Raw genomic sequence first — 17,194 nt, 5'->3', positions numbered from 1 at the left:
TGTTGGGTCTATTTGACCTCTTACAAAACCCTTATCTAGTAAGTAAGTTGACAACCTTTCGTACCATGCTCAAGGTGCTTGTTTAAGCCCATAAAGAGCTTTCTTGAGCTTGTACACGTGGTTTGGAGCTTTGGTATTCATAAACCCCGGTGGTTGTTCAACATAGACGTCTTCTTTAATGAAACCATTTAAGAAGGCTGATTTAACGTCCATTTGATAGAGCTTGAAGCCTCTATGTGCAGCAAAAGCTAGCATTAAACGAATGGACTCTAATCGAGCCACGGGAGCATAAGTCTCATCATAATCGAGGCCTTCGACTTGACTATAGCCCTTGGCTACAAGTCTTGCCTTGTTTCTCATGACTTCTCCCTTTTGGTTTAACTTATTTTTAAAGACCCATTTGGTTCCAATAATGGTGGTCTTCTTAGGTCTAGGAACTAAGTCTCACACTTGGCTCCTTTCAAATTGACCTAACTCATCTTGCATAGCTATGATCCAATCAGGATCGTGCAATGCCTCATCAACTAATTTTGGTTCAATTTCTGAGATCAAGGCAACCTCATTAGACTCATTTCTAAAGAATGACCTAGTCCTAACCCCTTGTTGAATGTCTCCCATAATCTGGTCTTGGGGATGACTAGAGGTTATCCTAGATTGCCTTGGTGTTGGCGGTGCCTCATGAATGATCTCACTAGACACATACAAGGGCTCAGTATCAGGTAAAGGATCAGACTGAGCCCTCTCTTGCCTTTGCTCATCGTCATCGTAGTCAACTTCGACTCTTTCTATGTTTTGATCATTTAAACTCAGATTTCTAAGTTCAAATTGAATTTCTCCTACATCCCTTGATTGATCATTTGATTTAGGGATTTCTTCAAATGCTACATCCGAGGATTCTTCAATCAATTTAGTCCTATTATTGTAGACTCGATAGGCTTTGCTGGTGAGAGAGTACCCGACTAGTATCCCTTCGTCAGCCTTAGCCGTGAACTTTCCAAGATGATTCTTGGTGTTCAAGATAAACACCTTACAACCAAACACCCTAAGATGTTTAATTGTAGGGGGCTTCCCAAACCAAAGTTCATGGGGAGTCTTTACTAAAAATCTATGTATCAAGACTCGGTTTTGCACATAGCAAGCGGTATTTACCGCTTCAGCCCATAAGTAGCTCGGTAGTGAGTACTCATGGAGCATGCTCCGTGCAGCCTCTTGCAAGACTCGGTTCTTTCTCTCCACAACCCCATTTTGTTGTGGGGTCCTTGGAGTAGAGAACTCATGCCTATATCCTTTTTCTTGACAAAATTCTAAAAATCTATGGTTTTGAAATTCTCCACCATGATCACTTCTAATTGTTTTAATTGTTGTTGATTTTTCATTTTCAGTTCTTCTATAAAAGGAAACAAAAACATCTATGGTTTGATCCTTATTTTTCAAAAAGAAGGTCCATGTATATCTAGTAAAATCATCAATGATCACTAAACAATATCTACTCCCATTCAATGAAATAACATTACTGCAATCAAACAAATCCATATGCAATAAATCTAAAGCAGTAGATGTACTTACAGCGCTTTTACCTTTATGAGCCGCTTTTGTTTGCTTACCCTTTTGACATGCATCACATAATTTTGTCTTTTGATACTTGATGCTTGGTAAGTCTCGCACTAATCCTTTGTTGGCCAGCTTTCGAATGTTCTTCATGTTTACGTAGGCCAACCTTCTATGCCACAACCATGATTCTTCTTCTTTTGACATGAAACACTTAGCAGAGGCATTAGTAGCACTTTTAAAGGATACTTGATAAATGTTGTCTACCCTTGTGCCTACTAGTACCGTGTCAAGTGTGTCAATGTGTTTGACCAGACATTGACTTGAATGAAACTCAATTGTGTAATCCGTATCACACAATTGGCTGACACTTAGGAGATTAAAAGTCATCCCCTTGACTAGAAGGACATTTTTGATTTGGAGACATTCGGATATTTGAATATCTCCAACTCCTATAACCTTAAGGCTACCATTATTACCAAAGGACACATTACCTATATTTTTGTTTTGAAGGGTGGTAAAGAGTGACTTGTCCCCGGTCATATGCTTGGAGCATCCACTATCAACAAACCAAGTTGATAGATGCTCCCCCTTGACAAATGCCTACAAGACACGAAAGATAGATGTTTTAGGTACCCAAATCTTGGGACCTAATGCATCTACAATGAAAGACCTAGGAACCTATGCCTTGGTCACACCCTTCCTAGTCTCATGAACCCTAGAAGCATGTGATTTATGTAATTGGGTTCTAGACACTAAGGAAATGAAACTAGACTCCTTAGGTTGATATCCTAATCCAGCATTGTTGTAGACCGCCCTTTGGGCATTTAGAATAATATCTAAGGTCTTAGAGCTAGTTGAGAATTTCTCAAGCATTTTCTTGAGTTTCTCAACTTCACTCTTTAGGGCATTATTTTCATCCTCAAGAAGCTCTTGATGAAGGTCATCAACCTCATCTTCCCTAAGAGTCTTCAAGTGTTCTACTTCTTCTTTTAATGATTTAATTTCAGTTTTTGATTTCTTAAGCAATGTAGATAAATGAGCAATAGTCCTGTAGCATTTTTCTAAATGCGGAGAAGTTACCTCTTCATCATCCGAAGATGATGAAGCCACGGCTGATGTATCACTTCCGGAGTCCGATTCCTCCCTTGCCATGAGTGCTAATTGACGAGTGCTTTTCTCCTTCTCTTCCTCCGATGAGCTTGAGGAGGATTCATCCCAAGAAGCTTTGAGAGCTTTCTTCTTCTTGGACCTTTCTTCCTTCTTCTTGAGCTTCGGACACTCGCTCCGATAGTGTCCTTTCTTACTACACTCATAACAAGTAACGTTAGTCTTATCAATATTTTGATCAATAGACTTACCTTTCCCTTTGTATCTCCGGCTTCTTCTCATGATTCTTCTCACGAAGTTGGCCATCTCGCTTGATGATGATCCTCCTTCATCATCAGACTCGGAGGAGGATGAGGATGTAGGAATTTCTTTCTCCTTCTTCTTTTCTTTCTTCCTTCTTCCATCCTTGCTCTTTTCTCCTACAACTAAAGCAATACCTTTCTCTTTTTGACCTTTGTTAGCAAGCTCATGAAGTTCCATTTCACAAAAGAATTCATCTAACTTAACAATTGAAAGGTCCTTGAAAACCTTGTAGGCATCTACCATAGATGACCACAAGGCATTCCTTGGGAATGCTTTGAGAGCGTAACTTACGAGATCGCGATTCTCTACGCGTTCATCCACGGAATGAAGACCATTGATGATCTCTTTGAACCTTCCGTGTAGTTCACTTACCGTTTCGTTCTCCTTCATGGTGAGATTTTGTAGTTGGTTTAGGAACAAGTCTCTCTTGGCGATCCGAGAGTCTCGAGTTCCTTCTTGGAGCTCGATGAGTTTGTTCCACAAATCCTTTGCACTCACAAATGGACCTACCTTGACAAGTTGATCTTTGGCTATTCCACATTGTAGTGTGACCACCGCCTTGGCATCGGCTTGTCCTTTGCGAGTTTGCTCGGCGGACCACCTCGACGATTCTAGTTCCTTACCTTCTTCGTCCTTCGGAGGTGTGAATCCTTCCTTGACCGAGAACCACATGGAGATATCGGTCTTGAGATAATACTTCATACGGCTCTTCCAATATTGGAAGTCCGCTCCATCGAAGTAGGGTGGGCGATTGGTACTAAAGTCTTCCTTCATAGCCATCTTCTTGCTCTTTCGGGTGTTACTCCGGATGAAGAGCACCAAGCTCTGATACCACTTGTTAGGACCTTCGGATGGCTAGAGAGGGAGGGTGTGAATAGCCTCCACTAAAAACTCAAACAATTCCTCACAAAAGCTTGTTAGCACAACGGAAATAAACAAAAAGAAAACTGATGCAAGGAAAGAAACACAAACCACAGCTTACACAAGTATGTACGAGGTTCGGGGATAACTTGCCCCTACTCCTCGGCGTGTCCGTAAGGTGGACGAACCCTTGATCGTTCGGTAGATCACACCCCGGAGAAATTCCGGCTAAGAACTTCTCCTTCTCGGTGGAGTAACCTCTCCACAAAAGTCACAGAATAGATTTGAAGATGAAGCACAGGACTTACAGAGGTTTTGTGGCTAAAAGAATGAACAGATGAAACTTACAGCCACAATGAAAGCAACGCGCAAAGACAGAAGGATTCCTCAGCCAAGAGCTCAACCACACAACACCCTTGCTTTGGTCGACAGAGAGTTTTCAAAATCCTTAGCAAACCTCTCTTCTTCCTTCTTATTCTGCTCTTTCACTGTCTCGAATCACTGTCACATGTGTCGAATCACTGCAACCAACTCAGGCGTCGCTAATCACTCTTCCTTCTTATCTAGTTCTCTGAACTCACACCAATACCATCCATGGTCTTCACTGGTGTCTCTGAGCTCGAACCAATGAGCAAGAGTCCAACTGATCACGGCCAGTGAACGTTGAAGCTCGAATTACATTACCTGCAGTGAAATACAGCATAAAGGGCACTTGTTCTTATTCTTCTGATGGAGCTTCATTTGAAATTAACCAATGGCACGATACCTGCAACCTGTAACTCAAAAATCTCACAGCAGATGATTTGATCAGGTGAATCAGAAGTGAATCAGAAAAATCAGAGAAGCAGCAGAAACAAACGACATGTTGTGGATCGGTCAACAGACCGATCCATAGCTCTCTGGACCGATCAGGACTCATCCTGATCGGTCTGGGAAGAGTCTGATCGATCTGTGGACCGATCAGCCTATGGGTGGATTGGTCCACAGACCCATCCCCCTATCGCTTTGAGCCCCAGCGTCTTTCTGATCGCTTCTTTCTGATCGGTCTGTAGACCGATCAGATAACCCACAAAATGTTTCTGTGTGGTTACTGATCGGTCCCCAGACCGATCGGATAACCCATAGAGACTTTCTGTGTGGTCACTGATCGGTCACGAGATCGATCAGGTGATTAATGTATCACTGGATCGGTCTGCCGACCGATCCAGACAACCAGAGTATCACTGGATCGATCAACAGACCGATCCAATGTACTTTTATTAGTTTTAGAGCCTCCCAGTCCTAAACCCTAACGTCTTCCTGGTCCAGAGAACGAGCTACCAAGTCCTCTCTGACCTAGTCCAGAGAACGAGCTGCCGAGCCCTCTCCGACTTCGTCCGGTCCAGAGAACGAGCTACCGAGCCCTCTCTGGCCTAATCCGGAGAACGAGCTACCGAGCCCTCTCCGACTTCGTCCGGTCCAGAGAACGAGCTACCGAGCCCTCTCTGACCTAGTCCGGAGAACGAGCTACCGAGCCCTCTCCGACTTGGGTGCCAAGTATCCGTACTTGGACTTTTCCTCTCCACATGATCAACCTTGATTATTAATTAATATCTGATACAAACTTAAATCAGTGTCAACATCAAAACAACAGCCAGGTCAGACTGTATCAACATAGTTGTCTAGCCAGCTGCTTGGTACTTGCGATATTTCCTGCAAACATCTCAAGCAAATTTTAATTAGACCAGTGTTTACTTATTTTTTAACCTTAAGGAGCGCCAAATTCAAATTCTTGCGTCCCTTCATTTTCTCCTCTCTTTCCCGAGGTGGCTTCACAATTATGACGTGTGGCCTTGCTTTTCCCGAGGTAACCGCATGGTTGCCTCCCCCTCTGATGTATAGTCTTCGCGCTGGCATGTAACCGTACGAAAATCCCTTTTTATGATTTCCTTGCCACATCCATCATTAAGACCTTTTTAATGTCTTTCCTAGGGAAACGACACGTGTCCCACAAACCCTTACTGCCACTGTAGCTGATCAGCGCCTTTCAACACGCGACCCTAGATCCGATGCCTCACCGCATCATTCCTTCTCTCCTTTTCGAGGCTTCCTAGGGTTTTTGGCTTTATAAACCCTAAAGGTTGTCCGCCGTCGCCTTCTCACCTTGATATCACTCTACGGCCCTGTCGCTTCTTGCCCCGTCTCTTAAGTTCTTCCCTTATTGCTACTTACAAGCGCTTCTTTTTTTCGTCTCTATCCTCCTCCTTACTCTATTTTCCAATGGCGGAAGGTAATATAACACCCTGGTATTCGTATTACATTTCCGATTTAGATGATAGCGACCTAGCCATGATTCAAGAAAGCCTGCACCTTACGACTGATTACCAGCTGCGTGCTCCCAGACCGACTGAGCACCCTTCTTCCCCTCCCAAGGGCTTTGTAACCTTCTTTAAAGACCAACTCTTGGGAGGTCTCCGCTTTCCTCTTCATCCTCTTTTCTCTTCTCTAAGCCATTATTTTGGTATTCCACTCTCACAGTTTACACCCAACTCTATTCGTGTTATTTGCAGCATGATTATCCTCTGTTGGGTGTACAAGATCTCCCTGACCGCCCAACTCTTCCACCACTTTTATTCTCTGAAACGCTCTGAGCTCGGTGTGTTCATGGTGCAATCCCGGGTTAGGTGTAAATTCTTCTCTGATCTACCCTCCTCCAATAAGGGTTGGAAGTCTCGTTTCTTTTTTATCAGACTGCCTGTGCCAGTATCCTAGCCGACTAATTGGCGTTCCACTCATCCTTCCTCCTTTGAATTGTACGATCATACCCATCATCCTACCTCTCACACTGCCTCCGAGAAGATACAGGGAGTCCAACTTCTCCTCTTTGTGATACTGCAAGAAGGTTTTTTGCACTTCTTCGGACTCAGCCCGGCCCCCGCAGAAATAGGAGCTCCATTTGGTAAGATTTTACTTTCCTTCTGCTAGTCTTTGCTAACTGAGGTGTTTTCTTTTTGCTTTGCAGAGGCTGCTATGTTCCGAGCCTACTCTAAGGGATTCGCCCGAATGCCCAGTGATCTTCTGAAGGCTGTGGGTGAGGAGGTTGAGAAGGGCTTGACTACCCCTTCGGCTACTTCCTCTCATGAAATCGCAAGCGCGGGGGAACATTCAGAGTCCTCCACCCCACTGCTTCTGCCAGCGGGCCCTTCTGAAGCTATCCCTGCAGCTCTGGAGCCCGTCGAGGAAGAGCGGGCTCCCTCTCCTCCTCTAGACAAACGCCTGCGACTTAAGCGCAAGCATAAGAGAGTCGCTCCTGCGGCCTCTTCTTCTCCGCTTCCTCCCCTCGGACAGACCTCCAAGGTTCCCCGAGTACAACCATAAACAGTCGAAGCTTCTACCCAAGAATCTCCCCGAGTGGTAGAAATCCCGGCCCCTACTCCTGAGCAGGTCGGTCTTTCTGCTGGAGCTGCCGGAGACCAGCCCGAGAGCTCTACGATCCCCTCTGCTTTCCCGGCCACCTCCTCCCCATCAGCCGCCCATACCCAAGCACGGCCTCAGAGGAATGAGCGGGATTTCACAGCCTCTTGGCACCTGCCCTCTGTGGTCGTATTAGAATCAGACCCAGTGGGGACTTCGGCGGAGGTAGACGTCCCTTCGATTCATGGCAAAATTTCTCTACACGGTGACTTAGCCGCCCTTTGGCGATCCGCCACCGAGCAATTTTGTGGAGGCTCTCGGTGGGAGAGTTTGGATCTGGCCGCCCGACATATTATATTGGTGATTTTCCCTTTTTCTCAACTTAATTCTGGCCTTATTTCTGATTTTCTTCTTATTACCGAGCAGGCCTGCTCTAATGGCCTGTGCTTGACTAATTTTGCCGCTAACCTTCTCTGAGAAATAGATTCCTTGAAGGCTCTTCTTCGAGAATTGGAATTGCCGCTAACTCCCCGTGACTCGTTTGACCCTCTGGACTCTATCTGCATGCGGTGGGGGAGTTTGCTCAGTCTGCTCGCGACTTGGCCCAGGAGTCCACCGACAAGATAAAAGAGCTACAAGCGGCCCTGTAGACCAGCGATTCTAGACTGAATTCAGAGGGGCAACATCGCTGTCAGTTGGCGGATGAGCTGAAGGAGAAGAATTCCAAGCTGGCTTCTCTTTCTGCAGATCTGAAGGCACTCCAGGAGTCTCATACAACCCTACAAAAAGACCTGGAGGTTGTCCAAGCAGACCTGGCTGCTAGTGCTAACTGAGAGAAGATTTTCAAGGCTCAGCAAGATCAGGACCAGGCCACCATTAAGTCCCTTCAGGCATATCTCCACAAAGCACAGACGGAGGCGTCCACCTTAAAGCAAGAGAAGGCACTGGCCCTGGCCTCTACAGAGAAAGTGAAGGTGGAACTGGTGGAGTACAGATCAGGTGAAGGCGATCGTCTCGAAGCTTATCGAATTTCTTATATCAAGTCTCCCTTGTTCCAGAAGAAGATAGGTGATTTTGCCGACCGGATGCTCTGCTACAGGGATGTGGGCGCAGTGTGCCAACTGTTTGAGTAAAGAATTCTTCGCTCTGTCCCCAGCTAACTTCCTGGACAGGGAGCGCCTGCTGCAAGAAGTTCCCGATGAAGCCTTCCTATCTTTCACTGATGACAACGACTTTTTGACTCTTCCAGCTCCTCTTCCGAGTGATGTGCTTCCTCCAGGCCCTCAGCCTTAATGTAATCCTCTCTATGTGTAAATTTAAAATTTGACAGACCAGCTCGTGTGCTTAAAGGTGTTAGAACTAGCATAAACTTATGTTTAAAATTTAAAATCCCTCGATCTATGTTTGTCTAAACTGGCCTAAACTTAGGAAATTCTTTAGCGAGCCTCTCGGTTTTGAGAATTCTCGGTTGCGTATTCCCTGATCTCAGAGTTACTTATTTTTCATCACGGGATCTGTTTCCCAGATCTACTGGTTCTTCGTCCTGAAATCTATTTGTTTTCCAACCTGGGATTTGTGTGTTTCCTGACCTGGGATTTGTTTATTTCTCGCCCTAGGATTTGTTTATTTCCCAACCCGAGAATTATTCATTTCCCGACCTTCGATCAGCTCACTCCCCGACCTACGATATGGTTATTTCCCTGAACTGGGATTTATTGTGAGCTTGATGATGTTCTGACTAATGCCTTTGCCTCGGGACTCTGCTCTTTCAGTGTCCCGAGCTGGCTCCCGAGCTGGATTTATCCTTTAACGAAACTGGCTCCCAAGCTAGATTCATCCCTTAACAAAACTGGCTCCCGAGCTAAATTCTTCCCTTGACGAAACTAAAAACCTACTTACCAAGGGACCCATACCGCTTCGTCATGCAACACCATTCTTTCCCAAGGTAACGCATGATGCCCCTCGTATATCGGACCATCTATAGTAGCCTCATTTCTGATGAAAATCCGACGGCTCCTCTTATTGAGCTGCTTTTATTACGGGCCGTTAGATGGCAGTTTGGCCATTTTGCCCTTGTGGGTTTCAGCTATAAATAGGTCATCGCCGCCACTTCATGGAACTTTTTCCTCTGCGCTACCTCTGTTATCACTCTCTACTCCTTCCGCTTCCTTGCTTCCTTGTACCCTATGCTCTCTGCTTCATCTTTTTATTCCTGGCTTCCACTTAAGTTTTCCTCATGGCCTTCCCCAACATCATTTTCCCTCCTGAAGTCTCAACTTTTGATGGTATGGATCTGGACGATCTTCGCTTCACCTATGGGGTCTCCAGAGACATGCACATCATTATTCCCACCACCCTACACTAGGCTTCTGCTCCTCCCACAAGCTACATCACCTTTTATAAGGAACAATTTGTGGCAGGTCTCAGGTTCCCCATTCATCCTTTATTCTCTGATGTAAGCCGCTATTTCTGAATCTCTTTAGGCTGGCTGACTCCCAATTCCATACGGATTTTGTGTGGCGTCGTGGTTCTGTGCGAAGTTTGCGAACTTTCCTGGTCAGCCCGCTTGTTTCATTATTTCTTTACTCCATGCCAACACAGTGAGGGTCTGTTCCGCTTCTAGGGCCGCACCCGAACCACCTTCTTCTATCCCATCCCTTTATCTGAACCTACCTGGAAAGATAAATATTTCTTCCTCAAGTTTCCTTCTGCGGTGGAGTGGCCCAGTCGATGGCAATGAATCCTCCCTGTGTTACCCTATGTGGGAGACTTCAGCAATGATCCCCTCTTCATAGACGCTCTGGCTCAGCTCAGATGCTGGCGATTGGATTTGACAAGGCTACTATCTGAAGACGTATTGTCCTTCTTCAGGCTGAGCTGCATCTCTTCTTTTGAGTTGCCTCGTTCTCTAGGTAAATTGTGCCTAACCTTGAATTATTCTACTGCCTGACCTTGAATTATTCTGCTCTATTTTCTGACGTGGTCACTACAATTTCGCTTCTCCCTTTGCAGCCACCACCCTGCTTTGCGCTTCAGAAGTCCAACCTCTTCCCATTAGCGAGTAGGAAATAATGCGCAGGAGCCGAATCATACTGGCTAGGAGACCTCTCCCCCATTCTGCCCCTGCCCGACTAGGAACAACTGCCACCGCCACTCAGTCAACCCCCAATCAGCTCCCTAGTCTGCCTCTCATACATCCTCAGGACCCTCCATCCGACCGACCCCTCGGCCTCCTTCAGGATTAGATGATATTCCCTCCGCCAGTCCTTCCTTTCAAGCAGCTTCACGGGCATCCTGGCAGGCCCACCTTGCCACTGAACCTACCAGAACGGCTACCCCTCCAGCCCGACGATCTTGCTCTCCTCCTGGAGACTCAAATTCGGATGACCAACCCTTGAGATTCCGCAGAAGGTGCATTCAACTAGAACCAGACCTGGATGCTGGAGGCGCTGGTCGCCCCTCTGCTGGAGGAGTTAGCCACCCATCTGCTGGAGGCGCTGCTGGAGACACTAGCCACCCATTTGCTGATCCAGTTCCCCGATCCCCCATTCTTCCTGCACCGACCCCCAGTCCTACGACTGCTGCAGATCCTCCTGCCACATGTGCACAGGAACAGGCTGCACCTCCTTCCTCTGAGCCTGTCCATACTCCTTTCCAAGTGTCGGGTGACACGGCAGGTCCTTCAGCTACCCCCCTGCCGGATGAATCACGACCAGGTCCATCTCACCCTGCTGCCTTCCCCCCTACGGCCTCAGCTCCACAGCTGCAAGGTCTCTCTTACCGCTAATATTATTCCACCAAGCCTTCGGGTCAGAGCTGAGGCGACAAAAGGATGCTCCCACGAGTCATCTTACTCTAAGAGGCGAAATGGCTACCTGTTGGGAGCAAAGCTTTCAACTGATGGAGAATCTATCCATACCAGACAGGATGGATAGGTTTTCTGAGTTGTATGTCCAGGTGAGCTCTACCTATTCATGTGGCAAAACTTCTTCCACCTTCTTAAACCCTTTCTTTCTTTGGTTCAGGCTCATGCTGAATCGATAATGATAAATCACACACTCCACCTTAATTATCACCGTAATAAGGTGCTATCGGACAAGGTGGTCGAGCTGGAGTTGCAATTGAATGACCCGGCAGTGGTCGGCCGTGCTCAAAGGGCTGAAATAAAAGCCTTGAAGAGGGCCAACATTCAGCATTGTCAAGCTCTACGGACGGCCAACCAGGAGCTCCGAGCCCTTCATGATGAAAAGAGTCAGGCTGAGGGTCTCTATAAGCAAAATGTAGATCAGCTGACTCAGGAGCTAAAATCTAAAGAGGCCCTCCTACAAGAACAGAGCTAGACTCTGGAATCCTAGACTGCCGAACTAGTGGCCCTGAAGGCTGAACGTTCCAGGCCCGCTCTGGCCTTTCTGGAATTACTTCAACTCTGGAGATATACAAAGCAGGAGAAGACGAACGCTGCAGGTAGAGCCGAGAGGCCTACCTCTATTCTCCAGAATTCAGTGTTCAGGTAGAAGACCACTTCGTGGTCTCTGTATCTTCTGGTGCGGCAGGGGCTATGCGACAACTATATGAACAAGGATACCTCAAGTCTGCCCCTCCCGTAGATTTTTTGGATTATCATCAAATCTTGGACGAGATGCCTGATGAAGTTTCTTCTGCTTTCAAGTAGTTTGTACTTGTACATTATGTAACTTGAACTATTCTCCTATAATGAATGTTGCATTTCGCTTCTGATCATCTGCTTTTTCAATGATTTACAAAAGATAAGGGTGTAACAATCTTGATCGGGCAAACACTTTTACTGGCTAGTTAATGTATTCCCGACCTGCCCTACTCTTCCTCGGCCCTACACTTAGGAACCGGGTTTTGCTCACCATGTAGTTTTCTAGGTGCGATAAGGTCGAAGGTAGTTAGCGCTCCAGGGCCGCTCTAGACTCCTACCTTGGTCATCCTGCAAGTAGTATGCGCCTGATGCTAACTTTTTAATAACTTTGTAGGGCCCATCCCATTGAGGTGCTAGCTTAGTTACGTCTCCCACAGGTTTTACTCGCTTCCAGACCAGGTCTTCGTCTCCGAAGAAGCGAGGAACCACCTTCTTGTCATAATTCTGCCTCATCCTTTGTCGATAAACAAATAGCTGGGCTGCTGTTTGTTCGCGAGTTTCAGTAATGAGATCCAGCTCGGCCAGTCGTCGCTCGGCGTTCTCTTTGTCATATAGCATTCTTCTAGTTGAAGGCACCCCGATCTCCACAGGTACCACTGCTTCACTGCCGTAGACCAGGTGGAACGAAGTAAGACCTGTGCTTTCCCGAGGTGTCGTACGGTACGTCCAGAGAACACTTTGCAGCTCCTCCACCCAATCTCCTCCGACATGATCCAGCTTCACTTTAAGTCCTCGTACGATTTCTCTATTGATAACCTTGATCTGCCCATTACTTTGTGGATATGCTACAGAGGTGAAGGCCTGAATAATATCGAATCCCTGACATCAAGCCTGGATCTTCCGACCTTGAAACTGTCTTCCATTGTCTGATACTAGCTTGTGGGGTATGCCAAATCTGCACATAATGTTCCTCTAGAAAAATTGAATAACTACTCCCTCAATAATCCTGGCCAAAGCTTCGGCTTCCATCCACTTGGAGAAGTAGTCCACGGCTACCAGCAAGAATCGCCTTTGACTGAATGTTATAGGGAAGGGTCCGACAATGTCCATACCCCACTGATCGAAGGGGCATGAAACTATAGATGTCTTTAACACTAAGGTAGGCATATGTGTTAGATTTTGATGTTTCTGACAAGGCAGGCAAGTATTCACTAGCTGTTGGGCATCCCTCTGTAGAGAGGGCCAAAAATATCCAGCCAACAACACCTTACGAGCTAATGTTCGACCTCCAGCATGACTGTCACAACACCCCAGATGCATCTCTCGCAGGACCTGATCTGCCTCTTCTATGCTGATATATTTGAGTAAAGGCCTAGAGAACGCCCGCTTGTATAGTTGATCTCCTACCATGGTGTAGGCATGAGTCCTTTTCCTGACCAGCCGCGCCTGTTCCAGGTCTATTGGCAAGGTGCCCTATCGAAGATAGCTAATCATGGGTGCTCTCCAATCAATAATCTCATCCTGGTTATTTTGCAAATCTATCTGGGTTATGAGAAAAGTCTGTTCTATTGACCTATCCAGTACCCAGGTAGTTAAAGAACTGGCCATTTTGGCTAATTCATCAGTTCTGCCATTTTCTGCTTTGGGAATCTTGCTGACCGTGACCTCCTTGAACTCTTCTTTCATCTTCTCATAAGCCTCCCGGTATACTTGCAGCTTGTCGCAATTGATCTCAAAGTTGCCAGTTACTTGCTGAGTTACTAATTGAGAGTCTAAATAAATGATAACTCGAGCGGCTCCTATATGTCGGGCTACCTGCAGACCCGCCAATAGAGCTTCATACTCTGCTTTATTATTAGTGCCTCTGGTTCAGCCGCACAACCAGCTGCAAGATATCTTCCTGAGGAGATATCAGAAGAACTTTGACACCACTCCCCTGATGTGTAGCTAACCCATCTACATATACTTTCTAGGTTTCCTCTGAGTCAGTCTGGTGAACTTCGGTCAGGAAATCAGCCAGGGCATGTGCTTTGATAATCATGCGAGGCTGATAGGTGATATTGTATTCTCCTAACTTGATTGCCCACTTAATGAGCCGGCCTGCAACCTCGACATTGGTAAGGGCTTTACCCATGGTGTTGTTTGTCAAGACTGTGATAGGATGAGCCAGGAAAGAGGGCCTCAAATGCCGAGCCATGAATACCAATCCATAGACCATCTTTTCTAGAGCTGTGTATCGAGACTCAGCTCCCTTTAATAGATGACTGAAAAAATACACCGGTCGTTGTGCATTATCTTGTTCTTTTACTAATACCGCCCCACGGCCTCAGGGGTGGTAGAGAGGTAAACCCAGATTGGTTCTCCAGTGACAAGCTTGAATAAAGAGGGCAAGGTCTCCAAATACTTCTTTAACTCTTCAAAGGCCCGTGTGTATTCTTCATCCCATTGGAACTTAGAAGCTTTTCGGAGAACTTTGAAGAAGGGCGCCACTTTGTCTGCTGACTTGGAGATAAAACGGGTTAGGGTTGTTATCCTGTCGACCAGCTTCTGGGCATTCTTCAAACTCTGGGGAGCCTTCATATCCCAGAGTGCTCGGACCTTTTCTGGGTTGACTTCGATTCCTCGCTCAGTGACGAGATAGCCGAAGAACTTCCCTCCCTTAGCTTCAAATAGGCATTTCAAGGGATTTAACTTCAACCCATACTGTTGCAGGGTGTCGCAGGTCTTTTCTACATCGGTTATCAGATTTGCAGCTAAGGGAGATTTGATGAGTATGTCATCTATATAAACTTCCACATTGCGCCTGGCCTGCTCCCGGAAGATCTTGTCCATCATCCTCTGATAAGTAGCTCCGGCATTCCTGAGCCCAAAAGCCATGACGGTGTAGCAGAAAGTACCATCAGCCGTAATGAAACTGGCCTTCTCTTGGTCTTCCACGGCCAGGGGGATTTGATGGTACCCCTGATAAGCATCCAGTATGTAGATTCTTTCGTAGCCAGCAGTTGAGTCCACCAGCTGATCAATTCTAGGCAGGGGATAGCAATCTTTAGGGATGGCTTTGTTGAGATCCCGGAAGTCTATGCAGACCCTCCATTTATTATTAGGCTTGGCTACTAAGACCACATTGGAAAGACAGGACGGGAATTGTACTTCTCGAACATGCCCTACTTTCCTGAGCTGGTCCACTTCAGCTTTGATAATTTTATTTTGGTCATCCGAAAAATTTCTCTTCTTTTGCTTTACAAGTTGGGCATCAGGCAGGAGATGCAACTTGTGCTCCGCCACTTCAGGCTTGACCCCTGGTAATTCTTTAGTGGACCAGGCAAAGACATCTCTATTGCGGGCCAGGCACTAGATCAGTTCTTCTTTGAGCTCGGGAGGTAAGTCATTCGCTACTCGAGTAAGACTCTCTGGATGTTCAGGATATAGCTGGACTTCCTCCCAGGTAATGGGTTCTTCAGCTATGGGCAGGGGCTCTTCTTGGATGGCGTGCACAGCCCCATCCTGAGTCCTCTGTGCTTTGCGAGCTTCTACTTTGATCATGTCAATGTAGCATCTCTCAGAGACCCGTTGTTCTCCCCTAACTTCCCCGACTTGATCGCCGACCGGGAATTTGATCTTCTGATGAAATGTAGAAACCGCCGCCTGAAATTCATGCAAGGCCGGTCAGCCCAAAATGACGTTGTAAGAAGAGGGCGAGTCAACTACAAGGAAGGTGCTCCTCCTGGTTCTGATTAATGGCTCACTTCCCAAAGATATGGTCGGCTTGATCTGACCCATGGGCCTCACTTCGTTACCAGTAAAGCCATATAGGGAAGTAGCCACCGGTTGGAGCTCACTGGCGTCAATCTACATTTCTTCGAAAGCTGATCTGAACAAGACATTTACAGAGCTACCAGTATCCACGAAGACTCTGGCCACTCGGCTATTGGCTATAATGGCTTTGATGATGAGAGCATCATCATGGGGCAGATCTAGTCCTTCCAGGTCCTGCGGTCTGAAGCTGATGACTGGACCAGCAGCTTGCTCCTGGCTACACCCTACAGCATGAATCTCCAGCCGGCGCTCATGAGACTTGCGCGCCCGACCTGAATCTCTGTCAGTAGGACCTCCGGAGATCATGCCTATGTCTCGGATGACCGCGTTGCCTCTGTTCTCGGCCTCACGAGCCTCTCCTGGCTCCCTAGTGTGCCCTTGATGCGACATGCTAGGGCCTCCTTGGTCTGCTCAAGGTCGGCTGGCTGGCCCCGCCGTGTCTCTCCTCCATCATTCTCTGGACTTGAGGCGCTAGCTCTGGGGGTGGTAGGCCCAGCTCAGCAGCACGACAGGAGTCTCTTGAAAATTGCGCACAATCACTGGTGGAATGTGTGTGCGACCGGTGGTAAGTACAGTAATGTGGTCCCCAGGGTCTAGGTCGGGGGATCTGGATTGCGGCTACACGTGGTACCGATCGGGCGTCCTGACCGGGATGGAAAGTCGGTCGGGCGTCCCTAGCACGTGGGAGAGGCTGAGCAGGCGGTTGAGGCGTTCTTCTCTCCTGTCTGTTAGTGGCAGGAGGTGGCTTGTCCGCCTTCCTTCGCGCTTCCTGTGCCTCCTCCACGTTGATGTAGCTGGCCACCTTCTCCAACATCTCGTCAAATTCTTTACAAGATTTCTGATGAGATCCCTAAAGAACTCTCCCTCGGTCAGCCCGTGGGAGAAGGCGCTCATAAGTATTTCAGATGTGGCCGAGGGACCGTCCTCGGACACTTGATTAAAACGCTTGATGTAGCTTCTCAACGGCTCAGCAGACCCTTGCTTGAGAGCGAACAAGCAGTGGTCGATTTTCTGGTACTTCCTGCTGCTGGCGAAATGGCGCAGGAAAAGCAATCTTAAAGTCGGAGAAGCAGGTGATGGACCCGTGTGACAGTCCATCAAACCATTTTTAGGCAGAGTCCGATAGAGTGTTCAGGAACACGGCATTTGACGGCGTCGCTATACTAGTGTAGCAGGGCCGCGTTCTTGAACTTGCAGAGATGATCCTCAGGATCTTTACTTCCGTCATATTCCCCAATAGCAGGGGGTCGGTACCCTTTGGGTAGCTTCTCTTCCAAGATTTTGGAAGAGAAAGGCACTTTCTCTTCCGGTTCCAACCGGCGTTCTTCATGCGGGATGATAGACTTCCCTTTCTTCGAATCCCTGGGTAAAGAACTCTCAGCCACTGAGACTTGTGGCTGCTCCTTACGACTATAGCATCCAGGGCCTGGTTGATAGTATCCTAAGCCCAACTCTCTATAGAAGGCAGGAGGAAAGTCCAGAGGTTGTTTTCTCTTAGAGCCTCGATCAGAGGCATGAGTAGGTTCTTTAGAAACCTCCGGCAACTTTTTTGGTCGG

General features: G+C 47.2%; 2 protein-coding genes across 2 annotated transcripts; one reads left to right on the top strand and one right to left on the bottom strand.

The window, feature by feature from the left end:
• Positions 1-6,081: 6,081 nt before the first annotated feature.
• LOC121994866 (sal-like protein 3) lies at positions 6,082-11,002 on the top strand. The gene is made up of 7 exons (XM_042548760.1): positions 6,082-6,091; positions 6,134-6,240; positions 6,340-6,480; positions 6,574-6,760; positions 6,824-7,158; positions 8,064-8,283; positions 10,419-11,002. The coding sequence occupies exons 1-7, from the start codon at positions 6,082-6,084 to the stop codon at positions 11,000-11,002; spliced, it is 1,584 nt and encodes a 527-aa protein (XP_042404694.1).
• A 1,101-nt stretch (positions 11,003-12,103) lies between these two features.
• Positions 12,104-16,027, bottom strand: LOC121994865. Its single transcript, XM_042548759.1, has 7 exons — positions 15,710-16,027; positions 15,229-15,466; positions 14,136-15,120; positions 14,025-14,085; positions 13,406-13,573; positions 13,154-13,294; positions 12,104-12,682 (listed from the first exon to the last, which is right to left on the bottom strand). The coding sequence occupies exons 1-7, from the start codon at positions 16,025-16,027 to the stop codon at positions 12,104-12,106; spliced, it is 2,490 nt and encodes an 829-aa protein (XP_042404693.1).
• Between the last annotated feature and the right edge of the window lie 1,167 nt (positions 16,028-17,194).

This window comes from Zingiber officinale, chromosome 6A (assembly GCF_018446385.1).
Source record: "Zingiber officinale cultivar Zhangliang chromosome 6A, Zo_v1.1, whole genome shotgun sequence".
Lineage (NCBI taxonomy): Eukaryota > Viridiplantae > Streptophyta > Magnoliopsida > Zingiberales > Zingiberaceae > Zingiber > Zingiber officinale.
This window is presented reverse-complemented; position numbering and strand designations above follow the sequence as displayed.

Bases quoted from the DNA above. Each gene is read 5' to 3' on its own strand.
- LOC121994865 (XM_042548759.1), bottom strand. From the start codon at position 16,027: ATGTCGCATCAAGGGCACACTAGGGAGCCAGGAGAGGCTCGTGAGGCC. The intron at 13,574-14,024 runs GTATTCATGGCT...TTAGTAACTCAG, and splicing joins AAAAGATGGTCTATGGATTG to CAAGTAACTGGCAACTTTGA. The intron at 13,295-13,405 runs GTACTGGATAGG...TATCTTCGATAG, and splicing joins CCAGTTCTTTAACTACCTGG to GGCACCTTGCCAATAGACCT.
- LOC121994866 (XM_042548760.1), top strand. The intron at 7,159-8,063 runs GTTCCCCGAGTA...AAGATTTTCAAG, and splicing joins CCCTCGGACAGACCTCCAAG to GCTCAGCAAGATCAGGACCA. The intron at 8,284-10,418 runs GTGATTTTGCCG...ATACATCCTCAG, and splicing joins CTTGTTCCAGAAGAAGATAG to GACCCTCCATCCGACCGACC.